Source organism: Taurulus bubalis (genome assembly GCF_910589615.1).
Source record: "Taurulus bubalis genome assembly, chromosome: 1".
In the NCBI taxonomy this organism is placed as follows: domain Eukaryota; kingdom Metazoa; phylum Chordata; class Actinopteri; order Perciformes; family Cottidae; genus Taurulus; species Taurulus bubalis.
In genome coordinates, this window is record NC_136589.1 from 18,471,537 (window position 1) to 18,489,752 (window position 18,216).

The 18,216-nt window shown below is 40.7% G+C and overlaps 1 protein-coding gene across 1 annotated transcript; it reads right to left on the reverse strand.

Annotated features, from left to right (window-relative positions):
- Positions 1-710: 710 nt before the first annotated feature.
- On the reverse strand, positions 711-18,038 carry coch (coagulation factor C homolog, cochlin (Limulus polyphemus); the record flags this gene model as incomplete). The annotated part of the gene is made up of 14 exons (XM_079224794.1): positions 711-883; positions 972-1,066; positions 1,572-1,728; positions 1,805-1,948; positions 2,487-2,601; positions 2,964-3,190; positions 3,447-3,550; positions 3,793-3,940; positions 4,066-4,122; positions 6,463-6,543; positions 8,715-8,848; positions 11,531-11,687; positions 12,861-12,905; positions 17,855-18,038. The coding sequence occupies 14 exons, from the start codon at positions 18,036-18,038 to the stop codon at positions 711-713; spliced, it is 1,821 nt and encodes a 606-aa protein (XP_079080920.1).
- Between the last annotated feature and the right edge of the window lie 178 nt (positions 18,039-18,216).

Here is an 18,216-nt window from a genome sequence, read left to right on the forward strand (position 1 = left end):
TAGTTAAAATCTATTTAATATAAATTAGATTCTTTAACGGTAAAGTAACACAAGAGCTGATTATGGTTATTTTTTAAGTTACATGGGTTCAAATTAATCAAATCAATTCAGCAATGTTTTACAATACAAATACAGAAATAAATGCAGAAGATACAACTTTTAATAGTGAATGATTGTGAATGATTTTGGTTTCTACTGTTGATGTTGATCAACTTGTAGATATATATATATATACATATATATATATGTATATACATATATATATATATTTGTATATATATATATATATATATATATATATATATATATATATATATATATATATACACACAACATACTTCTATCTTTGTAGGAACCTGATCTTATGCCTGCAAAGTGAGGGTTAAGACTTGGTTTTAGGATCAGTGTCAGGGCAACTTATGAATATAGAAATACAAATGAGTACTTATATTTTGTGAGGACATATTTCTTTCCCCTCAAAATAAGAATATTTTGTCCAGTCCTCTCATTGTCAGGCTGTTTTACGGGTTCAGATTTCTAGGTTTAAGTTAAGTTTGTCACCACGAGTATAGAAGTACAAACGTGTGTTTGTGTGTGTGTGTGTGTGTGTGTGTGTGTGTGTGTGTGTGTGTGTGTGTGTGTGTTTGTGTGTGTGTGTGTGTGTGTGTGTGTGTGTGTGTGTGTGTGTGTGTGTGTGTGTGTGTGTGTTCTTAGTTGTTCTCTGTGAAGTCTCTGCAGATGCCTCGGACGATCAGAGGGACCAACTCTGCGAGGCCGGTGAACTCCCTGGTGAAGAAGGTGTGGCTTTCCTTCGGCTCTGATGACATCGATTTCAGGTCGTCCAGGGGCGCCCAGGCCACGCCCACCGAGTATATGGTGATGCCTGGTGATTGGTGGATGGGTAAAACAGGACATTTGTGTGAGAAGTGAACACAAGCTGCTGTTGTTTTTAATTTTATTTCATCACGCACCTTGTCTATGTGCAGCCATCGCTGGATGTCTGACGTCGTCATACGATTGGCCGTCTGTCAACACGATGAGGAAGTTACGTCCTGGTCCCGTCCGCCTGGTAAACAAAAAACCCAAATAAATCTAGTTTAACATCTAACTGAGATGTGTGTGTTGTTTTCTCCATCGGACAGAATAAATCCTGCTGAAAGCAACTTCAGCAATCCGAACATCACTTCAGGATTTGTTTACATTTCCCTGCAGGGAGTTTCCAGCACTTCAGATGAAGTTTTTATTTTGTTCTCTGTTAAAAATGCTGAATATTACCAGCCTTATACTTAGAAGGCGTGTAAACTTCTGTGTGCCAAGTGTGGAGATATTATATACCTCCTGTATATGCATGTTGGGATTGATAACATTGTATGTAATATTATAGCAGCTTATGAGCACAACTTGTTAGAATATATTTCCAGCTTTGTTGTACAATTACACACACTAGTATTCACAGATGGACATACTCTGATTGAATAAGTGTATGTGATCATCCTTAATGCGACACACTGGCCCTTTAACTGATTAAAACCTGGTTGGGTGTGTTGTAATTCACTCAGGTGGGCCGTCACCTGAACAGGTTCTGGGTGGTGTAGCTGATGGCGGCTCCAGTTGCCGTTCCTCCGCTCATGTAGGGGATCCTCTTCAGGGCGTTGATGGCGTCCTCTTTGGTCGGGTGGTCAAACAGGCCGAACTCCAGTCTCTGATCATAGGTGAACTGCACCGCACCTGGACATCCAACACACAGTCAGCGGGCCAATCGGCTCGTCAATGAATCCGATCATTATTATATTGTGAAGCTGACCGATGCGTGCTCCCATGTCAGAGATGTCAAAGCTTCTGGCGATGCCTGTCAGGAAGTCCAGGACCAGCTGGAAGTTGCCCTCCCCGACGCTGGAAGAACCGTCGATGAGGAATCCGATGTTCACCGAGTTGTAGCAGGTTTTACCTGGAAAACACACATCGACATTTTCTCGGCATGGTGCTCGACTTTTTAGCCGCATGAACTGTGCAGGAACCATACCATGTGGTAATACGTAGGACTTGTTGCAGTCAAGTCTGTCATGAAATCTGCTCTGGATATTAAATCCTCCTCAGATATTGAATGATTTCTGTGACCGCCTGACCTTTTCTTTTGCTTCGCCCATTACAACCAAATTTCACTCGTGCTGCATTCGTGTGGTGTTGGAATTATCGAAAAAATCAGTTCCTGATGGTAAAAATGTTGCAGGGTCGTTATACTCAGAAACATGGTGGATGAAGTAGATTTAGCAGCAGGAAACAAGGTATGACGTGTTGATAAGAGAGCTTTGTTACCCGTTACCCATCTTAATGCTAAGCTAAGTCAACGGTCTTAGAACGGTATTCAAAACGGTAATTCAAACTCTTTCTAAAGCAAATGTTGACTTTATTTCTCTGGTCTTGGTTGAGGTTGGTGCTTTGCTGTGTTGTGACAGACTGAACTGAACCGTCATGTCGTGTCTTACTGCAGAGCAGGCTGTCCAGCGAGCAGAGCTTCTGAACCAGGGGTTTGACGTGTTTGGTGGTGCTGAACCAGCTGGGGATAGAATAACTGAAGAAACCGTTATCTTTACACACCACCTGCAGGAGGAAGAAAAAAATGGCCACCAAAACTTTGAGACTCTACGTGTCTTTTATTTTGCAGAAAGTCTCTTTGCTAACAGAAGTTCCCAGAACTAAAAGAGACACAGATCTTCTGAGCAATAGATGAACAATAAGAGAAGAAAGAAACAGGAAGCTTAGATTCAAACAGCAACAGCTTCATGTTCATCATTTCACATGTAAATAAAACATCTGGTGTCTAAATGAAACAGCTTTTCTCTCTTAGAATCGTTGTAATTGAAGGAGAGAAGAAGCTCACCCATTCATAACTCTTAATAAACGCTGGTGTTTGTGACATACATATGTTTAGTAAATGACAGTAAATGTGAATAAAGGGGCACCTTCTTCATGAAGTCCTTGTCTCGCACCATGGCGAGCTCCTCAGGCGCCGGTTTGGCCACAGACACTAGGAAGACGTTGATGCCGGACTCTCTGGCCAACATGGCCGCCTGCTCCAGGTCATCAGACGGCCACCCGTCAATCAGCACCATCATGACCCGAGGGTGGCCCCGCCTCCCCCCGTTCTCCTGGGTGAAGAAGGTCTCCACGGCGTGCATGATGGCTTTACCTGCAACGAGACCAGGAACCAGTCAGAGAGACGCTCTCATGCACCCTTAAGCACCATTACAGCCACCGAGCGTGTGTTTGCGATTGTGTGTATGTGTCTGTGTGTATGTGCGCGTGCGTGTGTGTGTTTGCATGTGTGTGCATGCATGTGCATGTGTGTGCGTGTGTGTATGTGTGCATGTGCGTGTACGCGTGCGTGCGTGTGTGTGTTTGTGTGCATGTGTATGTGTATGTGTGTGAGTGAGTGTGTGTGTTACCTGTGTTGGTGTCTCCTCCCAGGTAGGCCAGCTCCTTTATGGCAAACAGCAGCTCTTTAGGTTGAGTGTAGTTGGTCAGTAAGAACTCCGTCCTGGGAGAATCACTGCAAACGCAATCCAGGACACGGCAAGTTGAAAATGTAAAAAAAAGGAAAAGTATGAAAGTATTATGAGCAACATGTACTTGAAGTACTTGAAGCAAAAGTCCCGTGAGAACTTTGTAAAGAACAGCTTTGTCACAGTCCAAGAAGCTTTTTATTAGTTTGATTCTGTGTGTGTGTGTGTGTGTGTGTGTGTGTGTGTGTGTGTGTGTGTGTGTGTGTGTGTGTGTGTGTGTGTGTGTAACCTGGCCTGGAGCAGTCCTACATGCGGCCCGGTTGATCCGACTCTCAACATTGACGCCAATTTGGTCACAAAGTTCTTCTGCAGATTGAACCTCCGCTGCCCGATGTTGTTACTGCTGTCGATCACCATGGCGATATCCATCTGACAGTCTGCACACGCACACACACACACACACACACACACACACACACACACACACACACACACACACACACACGTAGTTCATGTTGAATCCATTAAGTAAAATATCAAACACACAGAGCTCACAGTGTACCTTTATTTCCGCCTGTCAGAGCTTTCTTCACTGATGGCTTCTTCAGTGATTTCTTTGCTGAAACACACACACACACGCACACGCACACACACACAGGTCAGCTTGGGTAATACAGTATGTCTTGTAGAAACATCACAGTCCTATTGTGTCTGGAAGCTTCAGGAAAGAAGAAGAAGAAGAAGAAGAAGAAGAAGTAGAAGGAGAAGAAGAAGAAGAAGAGTCCTGATAGCAACAGGAAGTGTTTCTTTACCACTGTGTCACGTAGTGTTTTTAAAGCTTAGTCGGTCATATTTAGACTTGCACAGTGTAAAATAAAGAAATAGTTTATATGTACAGTACAATGCACAATAAATATGATAATTAATAAGGGATATTATTATGAAGGATATGCAATTGTATGCATATAAAGGTCATTGTTTTTATTATTGTATAATGATTGATGTATGAATGGATGTTAGACAAAGTTACATATTGCCTGGTGTCACTTTAAGGAATTGTAGTTCTCTTGTTCGCCTGAGCTGCGGGCCCAATGAGCAAAGAATGTTAGCCAAGGTGTTATAGTAGAACTAAACCAATGAAAGGGCCTTAAGCTCTGTGAATGTCTGATATAAACTAACACGCGCGAGACTGGAAGGAACTTCTCTTGAGCCACGGAGGCGGCAGGTAACTGGGGGGACAGACTGAATCTGTGAGAAAAGAGAGGGCCTCAATTAAGAATGCATGAGCTGTTTTTGTGTTCAACCTTTTATTAAATAATTTTTAATGATAACTCATTGCATTCTGGACTTTTACTTCCCATGACCACCCGGGATTTTAAGGATACTTTACAGTCATTTATCTTCTAAATAAAATTGGTGTTTTAATAACTGCCGTCCTCAATAACAGATTTATTTGCACTTGAAATAACCGGTGTGTAGTTCTGCAGACGCTCGGTTCCATTACGTTGGTTCTTCATGGTTCTGGCAACTGATTGGATGATCGGTTCCAGCAAAGACTCTCTGGGACTTGAATTAGGAAATGAAGTGATTTGTGGCGCAGCTCTTTAAATAGGCCATTTCTCAATAACCAAGTACACAAGCACTGACTTGTGAACTTTTGGAGTCTGGACTTGGGAGTCCAGACTCTCAAGGACAGGAGGACGCAGGACGGTCTTTCTGCAATTGGAACAGCAGCTGACTTGATGATGTCACCACCTCAGCTGTTGTTGTCATGGTTACTCTGATTCTTCACTGTAAATTATTTTTACAGTCAAACAAAATTTGACAACCCTGCTTTTTTTGTACTGGTTCCACAGATACACACATCATTGTATATATATTGTGTTTATAAATATGTATTTTATATAAATACTTATATAGATACACATATAATTGTAGATATAATATGTTTATAAATGTGTTTTATATATATATATATATATATATATACTTATATAGTCATATAAATACACATATAATTGTATATATTATATGTTTATAAATATGTATTATATATATACTTATATATATATATATATACATATAATTGTAAACAATTCAGTCAAAAGTAATAAGACACCGCTGTAGTTCAAAGTACAAGTTAGATTAAAATCTTAAGTTATAAACCTTAACCTTTCCCTCAGTCAAACTGATTTAATGTGACTGTGAATAAATAATAATGATTGCTTGTTAAATCCTCGAAACTGAATTATATCTCATGTTTAATCGATACGGAGACATCGGAGCCAGCGGATCATTTCAAAAAGTCCAGCCGAGATCAGGCTGCTCTCGGCGGGCAGCAGAGCGCTGACGGCCCGGTGCTGCCGGGCTCACGGTCCCGCGAGCAGGACCTCAACTCGTCGGCGTATCTTTTTAAGTAGGCCGATTCTTGAGAAAGCGACCACAGATTTGATGCTTAAACAAATAACTTCTCGCCTGAAAACATCCTAAAATTAAATTGTGTGACTCAACAACGGTAGTATTCATAGAATGTCAACTTTCAGTTATGAGTTTTCTCATCCGTCATTGTTCCCCGTTTGCTGGTCCGAAATGCATTCTGGGATATTGGCTCTCTCAAGTACGCTCAAGTCTGCTCTGATGCATCCCCGGTAAAATGGGCGGATCAAGTCACATCCGGGCATTTTCACCGTTCTTGGCGAGAAGCAGACTTTTGAATTGGAACAGTACTTGGGCCGCGACTGATGACGTTTCACGAGTCCACGAGAACACAAGTACAGAGAAGAACGCATATTGAGAAACGGCCATAGTCTTCTACTCTTTTGGGCGGTATCCAGGAATCCCAGTGGAGTCACGAGTCACTGATGTGGATGTCCGAGTCAAGTCGCAAGTCACTTTGATTTTGTCAAGTCATATGACTCGACTCCACACCTCTTATCAGTAATAAAATAATTAATAACACGTATTTTACCTGGTAGAGCAGCGCCAGGCAGAGCTGTGGTACTGGTGTCACTGGTCAACTCCAGTGGGACGTCGACAGGCTCTGGTCACACAATTAATAATACGTTTGTATAGTGCATGGAATTGTGAGGAAATAAACATTTAAAGCTGCATCAAGTGTCTTGTTTTTCCACCAGGGGGGGGTGGAACACCACAACCAGCGACTATACACACAGTATGTATAAAACCCTGTTCCTTTAGGTTAACTATACACACAGTATAAAACCCTGTTCCTTTAGACTGACTATACATATAGTATGTATAAAACCCTGTTCATTTAGGTTAACTATACACACAGTATAAAACCCTGTTCCTTTAGACTGACTATACATATAGTATGTATAAAACCCTGTTCATTTAGGTTAACTATACAAACAGTATGTATAAAACCCTGTTCCTTGAGGTTAAGTATACACACAGTATAAAACCCTGTTCCTTTAGACTGACTATACATATAGTATGTATAAAACCCTGTTCCTTGAGGTTAACTATACACACAGTATGTATACAACCCTGTTCCTTGAGGTTAACTATACACACAGTATGTATAAAACCCTGTTCCTTTAGACCAGTGATTGTCAACCACTGTGCCGCGGCACACCAGTGTGCCGTGAGATATCGTCAGGTGTGCTGTGAGAAAATTTCCAATTTCACTTAATTGGTCCAAAAAAATATTATTTAGCTGCCGCAAATGATTTTACATTGTTAAGCGTCTGAGCCTGCAATATAGTGGCTGGCCTAGTCATTTCCTATTGAACAGGTCTGCACCTTGTTCTGCTATTAAACAAACTAAACGGCCGTATGTTATTGATCGTACACGACAGCTTGTAATTTCTCGGTCGCGTCTACAACTCTTCTCTGCTCTGTGTCGGGCATGGAGGAGTTCCGCCCCGATGCGCTGCACACAGGTGAGCACAAAGCGGACAGAGAGCGAGAGAGAGACAGCGAGCGGCGAAAAATATGTTGCATGCTTTTTACAATGGGATTTGCTGCTGAAGCTATCACTATTTTAAGCTATGAGCTCTCACTGTTAAAGCCCAACAGTTCATGTATTTGCAGGTCAAGACAAACATCCAACAGGCTGCAGCCTGCAGAGCTCCATAAATGACGTTTCTGACTTTGCATAGCGAGAGGCTCTGGAAATATTCTTCCAAAAGCCCGAAAAACACATAGCAGTGACAAAGCCTGCACCCTTTGTGGTTGTCATTAAAATAAATGAACACCATGCTTCCTTTCAGTCAGTATTTATCAAACTGGGGCGGTATTTATTACAGGGGGGCGCAAGAGGAAATGCTGATTTTACCGTACGCCGTTAATAGGTTACGCTTGCGCATACGCAACTCCGATTCTTGTCATTTCGCCAAAAGCCGATCTTTATGAGATCTCCCTCCGTGAGGTCGTCTTTCCTGCTGTTGCGTCTCTCAACATGGAGCATGAATTGAGAGCGGCCGTATCAAATCTACAACCTCGTTTTAAAAGGAAAGCAGCTCACTGCAGCCACTAATACTGATACAACGTGATGCTCACATACCTGCTCTCATTCTGTTTTGCAAAAAAATAGCTTGTTGTTTTCCACAATAAGCTATTTAGTAGTAACTAAATATTAGTTATTTTTTGCACGGATATAACTTTATTTAAATTTTTCTAACAAAGTGATAACACTTTTTTTTTGTCTGATGGAGCAATCTGGTTTAATTGAAAGTAATTGAGGTACCACGATGTAGTATGTCCGTCTGTCTGTCAGTCGCTCCCCCCCCTAAAGCTGTAAACCTAGGGGAAACACTGAATACTCTTCCATGCCAGTAGGTAGCGCACAAATTACCTAACCATATATGCTGTATTATGTTACAATGTGACATTCTGTAACTTTTTGGGTTGTTGGTGTGCCGCGGGATTTTTTTATTGTAGAAAATGTGTCGCGGCTCAAAAAAGGTTGAAAAACACTGCTTTAGACTAACTATACATATAGTATGTATAAAACCCTGTTCATTTAGGTTAACTATACACACAGTATGTATAAAACCCTGTTCCTTTAGGTCAACTATACACACAGTATGTATAAAACCCTGTTCCTTTAGACAGCTGAGAACAATGGGATGTCTTCATATACCTCTTTTTTCCCCAGACCAATAACCCCAGAAATGATGACGCAGGACAATAAACTAATCAATCAAAGAACTGATCGATCGTCTGACCGAAGCGGCTCCGACCTACTGGTGAGGCTGAAGGAGGCGGTCCAGCGGGACAGGGCCTGTGATTGGATGCCGTGGGCGTAGGACCTCAGGTAGTTCTGTTGCCCCGGCAACTTGTGAACACTGACGGAGCCGCCGGGCCGACCCAGAATCCCCCTGAAGAGCAGATCAACGTTTACTTCCTCTTTCTGCTTCTGATTCTAGTTCTTTACTTTAGTATCAGACATCATTTAAGTATACAAAATACATGAACAATTCGAATAACATGTGACATATATTGAAAGAAGTCTGTTATAAATGTCATTAAACAACATTTAATAAATCATATTTAATAAATGTAGAGAAATGTACAGTTTGTGGAATCCATGAATCCTTTCAGGTATTTGGTTGAATAACGAATATTGACTAAAAGAAGTCTGACAATCGTGGAATATGACTTTGTCATGAGTTATTTGTAGATATTATTTTATTCATTAATACACAAATCTGGTAATAAAAAATACAAAAACTTGACTTGAGTTCAAAGTGGTGTTTCGATGTTAATCTTTATTCTACTTTTTCAGACTATTTTATTGTTGTGTGTTTGACATTTTACTGATGTTTACCTCATTAGTTTCTGTGTTAAAGCAACAGTTTGACTTTTTCCACATTTTTTGTAAATAAAAGAGTTGGATGTACAGATTGATGACTCTCTCTGACGTCTGTCCAATAAAATCAAAAGCCAGCAGCAGGTTAGCGTAGCTTAGCATAAAGACAGAGGGAAACAGCTAGCCTGAGACGTGGACTCGAATCGACTCGTGTCTCTGTTTTGATGACTTCATAGAAAATAAATGACTTGAGACACGATGACTTTAATGCTGACGTTAGAAAGGAACGTCAGTCGCTTCGTGGTTATACATTTTGAAAAGGTTTGAAATGTTTCAAGACCGGATTCTGCAGATAACCTGGGCCCTATTTCTCATACCTGGCTCAACAAAGTCGAGCAAATGTCCTATTATCCAGCTTAAATTAGCGAGATGATTGACGTCAGGCTAACTCGGTATCTCCACGGAAGATCCGTGCTGAAACGGTCTTGTTAATTCTAACCAGACGTCATTCATCTGGATAAATGCGCGTGCCCGTTCCTCTTCAGAAGGGATAATAATCAAGCACTGACACCACAATGTTTTAACAGTACAATGGCAAATAAACTCAGAGGAGCCTTCTTTTTTTCTCTCCGCTGAGAAGGAGATGATCATGCATATGAGGAATTCATTACCTTAATCATTCACAGCAAACACGTTGCAAATATTCCAATAACAACACAACACAACCGTCGCAAGTTAAACGCGTAAGCGTTGGGAAAATGTATCGGCTAATTTTAAATGCTTCATCACCCAAATCAATCAGATTATATTTATTTAAATGTGCCTGCTGGCAGTAGTATACAAATAAATATATACTTATGACGATATATGTACTGTATGTGCATATGTATCATGTACTATATATGTGTATATACATGTATGTGTAGATTACCATATAACTAGGAGTTTGAATATGTGTATGGGCGGATCAGTATGTATCTAGTATTCATAATCAGAAATTCAATCAATTGAAGCAGTGAAAAGAAATTGTGTATGATTCTCTGTATTCTCATCATGAGTTCACCTTAATCATGTTCTACAATAATGATATGTATGGTGTACTAATAACACTAATTATGAGTGCTTTCAACACATCCATAAGTTTCTTAAGCGCTGAATAAACTTAGGAACACCGCGGCATGCAGCGGGTGATAGTCTATGTCTGTGAGACGGGCAATGGGCTGTGACTGTGATGATCAATGTCCGCGGCTCGAGAAGCTCTCGTAAATAGATGATTTCTTGTCGGCAGAATCTATAGCGCTGCGTACAGGAAGTCATCCTGATGTGAGAACGGATTTTGGCGATCTGGAAGAACTCTCTCCCTATAAAACTAATATAACTAATATCGATCCTTCATCAATGAGAAACGGGAGCTGCCTTTTTTGTCCGGTGGGAGTGGCCATCTTATCAAGTGAATTTCAGTAAGCCTGCCCGGGAGCAGGTTTACATTTTTGGCTGTGTTGCTATGGAGATTTTTCTAAACTTGCTTTGAGGAACCGAAAAGCCTGACCTACGTCATCTTATCCTGAAAATTAGCCCGCTAACTCAGTAAGCCAGGTACGAGGAATAGGGCCCTGAACAGCACAATGTTGTTATTATTTATCCAATCATAACTTTGTTCTACTTTGGGCAACAAGACACAGATCACAATAAGTTGTGATCCATAATTAACACGACATTTCAGGTCGAAATAGGTGAAGAGAAAAACGATGGCGTCTCCGGACTGACCCGGTCTCTGAGGAACAGGAAGCGTGGTTCGATATGCTTTCAGAGACTCCGACTTCAGAGGAATGCGTGTGAAAGTAAAGCCGAGAGGACAGGAAAACGAGATGTGAACCCGTGGAGGAAGGAGTCCTCCCCCGTGGCCTCTTGCAGAGGAAGGAGGAGGTCATTCAGGGTTGAGATCTTAATCCTCCAGCGCTGCACATTCCTTCGAGGTGTTGCTGTTTAGTTGAGGTTCAGCAGACAGCAGGCCTCGCTATTACGTCACATCTGCAGCCGCTACCGGGAGCCGAGCCTTTGATCCACGTGTCTAGCTACACCCCCAAAAAAACACCTCCAACCAAACCCTCCGGCAAACCTGTCTGACGAGCCTGACCTCCACCAATCAGCACAGAGATCTGCTTCAGCGTGAAATGATGACACCGAGAAAGGAAAAATAAATGGTTTGAAAACCATCAATCTGGAGAGAGGAGAAAGGGGAAAGTCTCACCTATGGACGGCAGCTCCGCAGACGGAGGACACAGAGGCGTAGATCCCCGTCCCGAACACCGACACCTTCCACTGGGTACAGTCTGGAGGACACAAGACCAGCGCACTGTCCTCCATCAGGTCGGCTCCACGGGTCACACAGGTCACCGGGTACGCCACTGACCACGACACACAGCGACACTCAGCGGAAGGTTCAACACTTGTTGGAAGATTTTATGTTTAAAGCTGCATTCTCTCTCCTGACCACCAGGGGGCGACTCCTCTGGTTGTATATACGTCTACAGAAAGTGACTCTGCTTCTCTCTTGACTTATTCCCTCACTAGGTAAAGCTCTAAATGCTGGATGAGACAAGCCTGCTGTGCGATCGTTCTCATGGCTCAAATTAGCTACAAACTAACGTTAGCGGAACAAAATTGCATTTAAATGAACAATAGCTTGTTGTCGTGAACCGCTGGAGTTCACGTTACCAGAGTCACGTAAAGAAGTCATGCACTACTACGTTTCAAGATGACGTTAATCCCCAGATTATATTTCCTCAGATTGCGGGTCGATCACCCTTTTATTGACCTGTTCATTTGTTAGCGATCTCTGGATCATGGCAGCTCGCCGCGACGCTTGCTAGTGCTACCTGCTATCTGTGTGAGGAGAATTATGAATTAATTGTAGATTTCTTTACAAACACAACACATTCATGCATTTGAGAGTCTAAATTCTGAGGGAAATGTTTGACCTCTACAAGCTTTAGTTGGACCTCTACAAGCTTTCGTCCTCATTTTCCTCTTAAAAGCTCAAGTAAATTAAATAAACTAGATTTTGTTATTGGTGATTATATTTTCAGCTGTTAACTTGTGAAAGTATAAACTTAAAATAGTAGAAAGAACACATTTAAAAAGGATATTAAAGAGCTGTTGTATTGTTATTTGAAGGCAGCTTTTCATCTGTTTCATCTATTAGAGAGAAAGTTTCAGACATTTTTTATGATTCAGGCTCAACATAGACACAAAAAATTGTGAAAAAAAAAGAAAAAACTTCCGAAGATCAACAACAAGTCAGACAGGAAAGTTTTAAGTTACCTCTAGAGACACAGAGACTGTTTCTATAAGACACAGTGAAGAAGAAGAAGAAGAAGAAGAAGAAGAAGAAGAAGAAGAAGAAGAAGAAGAAGAAGAAGAAGAAGAAGAAGAAGAGGTGACGCACATGAAAAGCTTTCCATTGAAATACTTAGTTAGGTTTAATAAAGATGGTAAAATTCGTTTGAACGCACTTTAGTAGTAACAGACAGAGACAGCATGAAACACAAACAGACAGACAGGCAACATTCAGGACTCACCATTGGATTCGGAGCCAGACGTTGAGGAGATCAAGAAGAAAAGGCCTGTAAATAAAAAGAGAGACCACATGAAACATCACCAAAAACACAAGAATGAAAATAAACAGAAGAAGAAACAAAAATTAAAAAATGAACAGAAGAAAATTAAAAAAAGAAAATAAACAGAAGACAATAAACAGAAGGAAAAAAACAGAAGAAAATAAAACAGGGCCCTATTCTTCGTAGCTGGCTTACTGAGTTAGCTGGCTAATTTTCAGGATAAGATGACATAGGTCAGGCTTTTCGGTTCCTCAAAGCAAGTTTAGAAAAATCTCCATAGCAACACAGCCAAAAATGTAAACCTGCTACCGGGCAGGCTTACTGAAATTCACTGGATAAGCTGGCCACTCCCACCGGACAAAAAAGGCAGCTCCCGTTTCTCATTGATGAAGGATCGATATTAGTTATATTAGTTTTATAGGGAGAGAGTTCTTCCAGATCGCCAAAATCCGTTCTCACATCAGGATGACTTCCTGTACGCAGCGCTATAGATTCTGCCGACAAGAAATCATCTATTTACGAGAGCTTCTCGAGCCGCGGACATTGATCATCACAGTCACAGCCCATTGCCCGTCTCACAGACATAGACTATCACCCGCTGCATGCCGCGGTGTTCCTAAGTTTATTCAGCGCTTAAGAAACTTATGGGTGTGTTGAAAGCACTCATAATTAGTGTTATTAGTACACCATACATATCATTATTGTAGAACATGATTAAGGTGAACTCATGATGAGAATACAGAGAATCATACACAATTTCTTTTCACTGCTTCAATTGATTGAATTTCTGATTATGAATACTAGATACATACTGATCCGCCCATACACATATTCAAACTCCTAGTTATATGGTAATCTACACATACATGTATATACACATATATAGTACATGATACATATGCACATACAGTACATATATCGTAATAAGTATATATTTATTTGTATACTACTGCCAGCAGGCACATTTAAATAAATATAATCTGATTGATTTGGGTGATGAAGCACTTAAAATTAGCCGATACATTTTCCCAAAACTGACGCATTTAACTTGTCTGATATATTTGTGACGCTTATGTTAAGCTGCGTTCACACCAAAAATGTTGCAAAAACTTTGCGAATTGTTTGCTGTGACTGCAGCATTAGATTTTGCCATGATTTTGGTCGTAAATTCCTCATTTGCGTTCATGAACATCTCCTTCTTCTCAGCAGAGAAAAAAAGAGGTTCCTCTGAGTTTATTTGCCATTGTACTGTTAGAACATTGTAGTGTCAGTGCTCGATTATTATCTGAAGAGGAACGGGCACGCGCATTTATCCAGATGACTGACGTCTGGTTAGAATTAACGAGACCGTTTCAGCACGGATCTTCCGTGGAGAAACCGAGTTAGCCTGACGTCAATCATCTCGCTAATTGAAGCTGGATAATAGGACATTTGCTCTTGTTGAGCCAGGTACGAGAAATAGGGCCCAGAAGAAAATAAAACAGAAGAAGATAAACAGAAGAAGATAAACAGAAGAAGATAAACCCAAGATGATAAAAGAAGAAGAGCCGCTCACCTGTCAGATGCAGCAAGACACCCAGCGGAGACATCGCTGCACCTGGAACGTCATTCATATTAATGTTTTAATTAATGTCAATAAAGCTCTTGGCTATACACAAGCTGCATGATGACACACACACACTAAACTACACGTGCACACTAAACTACACACACAAACTAAAATACGCAGACACAAAACTACACAAACACTAAACAAAGCACGTACACTAAACTACACACACACAAAAAACTATGCATGCACACTAAACTACGCACACACACTAAACTATGCACCCACACTAAACAACGCGCGCACACTAAACTACACACTAAACTATGCACACACACTAAACTACGGACGCACACTAAACTACACACGCACACTAAACTACACACGCACACTAAACTACGCGCACACACAATAAACTATGCACACACACTAAACTATGCATGCACACGAAACTACACACGCACTAAACTACTCTCGCACACTAAACTACACACATAAACTAAACTACACACACATACTAAAATACGCACACACACTAAACTACAAGCATACTAAACTACACACACACACACTAAACTACGCACACACACTAAACTACGCACACACACTAAACTATGCACTCACACTAAACTACACACAAACACAAAACTACGCATGCACGCCAAAGTACGCATGGACACTAAACTACGCACGCACATAAAACTACAGGCACGCACTAAACTAAACGCAGCCAACACACACGATAAAGATGAGATATAAACTACACAAAACCAGTCAGCAAACCAATCTGGTAAGCAAACCAGTCTCGAGATACACATGAACAGGGAGCAACGATTCACATGGAACGGCAATATGTAATAAGAATTTACTTTGTTAAAGTTAAAGAAAAAAAAAGAAAAGATGTAACCAGATTACCGAAATGGTAATCTGGTTTTATATATATATATATATACATATATATATATATATATATATATATATATATATATGTGTGTGTGTTTTAAAGGTGCTAAAAACCAGATGAGCATTTAGATTGCTTCTCAACATGGTGACGGATGAGCCGGCGGCTAGCAGCTAACGATGCTAACGGTGTTTATCTGAGGGCGAACAGAAAACTCTATATCTTTACATCGACAATAGTGGTTTGATGAAACTTCAATGATCTTAAAGCTGAATTTAGCAACTTTAAAATAAAGATTCATATACTACTATGTAAGTAAATAGATAAGCAGGTACTTATTTACCACGATGCACATACAACACTTCACAAAGTGAAAAGATGGCAAAACAAACCAAAATGTTATTTAATTGATATTAGTACTGATTCCTTTGATGTTTCCAGAGCTGGAAGGAATAACTTAAACTGCCCTCACTTTTTTTGCTTTACTTAAAAAGTACCTTCCTCTAGTCTTTATATATTTGGTTTTGAGGTAATCCAAAAGTAAGAGAACGTAATCAAGTTACTTAACTTCAATATAGCGATGTTGGAGGTTCGATTACTGACTGCTTTTAAAACAGGTCACTGGTATTGGTTACCCTCCCAACCCTGTATGTAAACCAGTCTACAGTCAAACCAGTCGACTGAGTAAACAGGTTCATCCAACTCAGTTAACTAGTTATTTGTCAGTTAAGGCTAGTCAACTAGTTAATGATGAGTAACTAGTTAACTAGTTTAATACATGACATATGACACTGAGATTTCCAGCTAATAAAACTGCAAGTAAACAAGATTAAAATGAGAATAAACCGGGTGAAATTAGTCGGCAAAGCAGTAAGCAAACTATCCAGGCAATAGGTAAACCAGTTAGTTAGTTAATAGTAAACCAGGTAAATGTCAGCTAAAAAAGACTAGTCAAGCCAAAAGTCAGTCAACACTTAACTTAGTTAACAGTTAAATCAGTCAGTTATAAACTATTACTCACTAAACACTCAGTAAAACAATAAACACACAATTATAGTCAACAAATTACTTGTGAGCCATCAAACCAATCAGCCAGTTAATAAACCAGTCAGTAAATAAGTGAAACAGCCAATCAGTTAACTAGCTGGCAGTGAGTAAACCAGATAGTAGCAAGTCTAAAAAACAATCAAAAATCAATAGCTAGCTGGTTAACCAGTCAGTAAAAACAGTTAACTAAGCAGCCAGTTAGTAAACTAATTACTATTACTGTTCAGTAAAAACAGTTAACCTATTGTTGGTCAAAGTCAGTAAAGAAGTTGGAAGAAAACGTTCAGCGAGTTACTCTGTTTGGATCTAAATCAATCAATCAGTCGGTAAACCAGAGAGCCAATCACTCACGCATCCATGTATTAATCCGATCATTCATGAAGTCATTCAGTCAGTAAAGAAACAGCAAACTTGGCGTCTTACTGACTGTTTCTTCTGCAGCCGTCCCTCAGGAAACCTATGCAAAGTTTATTCCCTGGAAGCAGCAGGCGGTAGCTGATGATGCTGAGCTGGTGTCGTTCGCCCAGAGAGAGGGCAGCTCTTTAAATAAGCTCTCATACACACACACACACACACACACACACACACACACACACACACACACACACACACACACACACACACACACACTCACACACTTCACAGTTGTGACATCAGAGGGGGAGGTGGGAGGAGCTTCACTGACAGGTCACCCTGAGAGAGAAGCAGAATAATAAAAAACTTTCCACAGTTCAGTAATGATTTAACGGTGAAGTGATGTTAATTGTTTTCGGGTTGTTTTTTTATCCTCGTAAAAATGTTGTTTTCTTCATGATTTCCACATTAAAATAAAATGTTTACAGTCTGAACATTACATTTGACCCATTTGGAACTAAAGTGTTGTGTTGTTCAGCCCATCTGTGGTGCACGAATGGCAGCTAGTCCACCTGATAATAAAAACAATGAACACGTTTCCTGGTGCCCATCTTTCTAAAACGAGCGAAACCAACGGGTGACGTCACGATGGCTGCGTCCACGTCTTGTATACATGTGTGATGTGTTTAGATTAAGGCTTTTTGTTCTTTTTTTTTTATAAAGATTCAAATGTAAGAAACGAGCAGGAAATCCTGGCGTTAAATATTCTTCCTTGGTTTTGGATGTTGTCTGTTCTTTGGGGGGGGACGGGGACATGTCTGGTGCTCTTCATACAAAGACTTGCTCGGCGTTGGCGAGATGCAGGGAGTCAACAAACTATACTAACGTTGTGAATTACACACAACGTTTTGTGGCAGATGATGTTGTTTTGTTCATGAGTCCGGAGACGACATTCAAGATCAAAAACACAGGTGAAGAACTAAGTATTGAACTGGTTCAACGTGTATTTCTGCAGGTGTGCAGCCTTCAAAAAACAAGGACTCATCTGAAATAACCTCTTCGACATGGTTTCTGCAGGACTCGCCCATGTGGGCCTCGTTCTACCTCCCCTGAAGCTCTGCTCGGGCCGGGCGGCACTCAGGGGCAGCTGGGTAATGTTACCTGTGTGCAGGTACACCGACACACAAGACGACAGGAATTCTGCTTGGCCGGCTCCCAGCAGGCGGTAAAATGAGAAGGGCAAAGAAAACGTCTCGCGAAGGAATGCTTCTGTGGAGAGGGAGGACATTTTCGAAAGGCTTTCGTCAATACAGAGATAAATAGATATGAAGTAGAAATGAGAACAATGCACAGTTTAGTATCATCGTGTTTCAGATGGAAAACAAACCACATTTCTGTGGCCGATTAGAAGTAATGCGAGTCTGTTTCAGGTCTCAGCTCATCAACAACACTTTTGATTGAAGCTT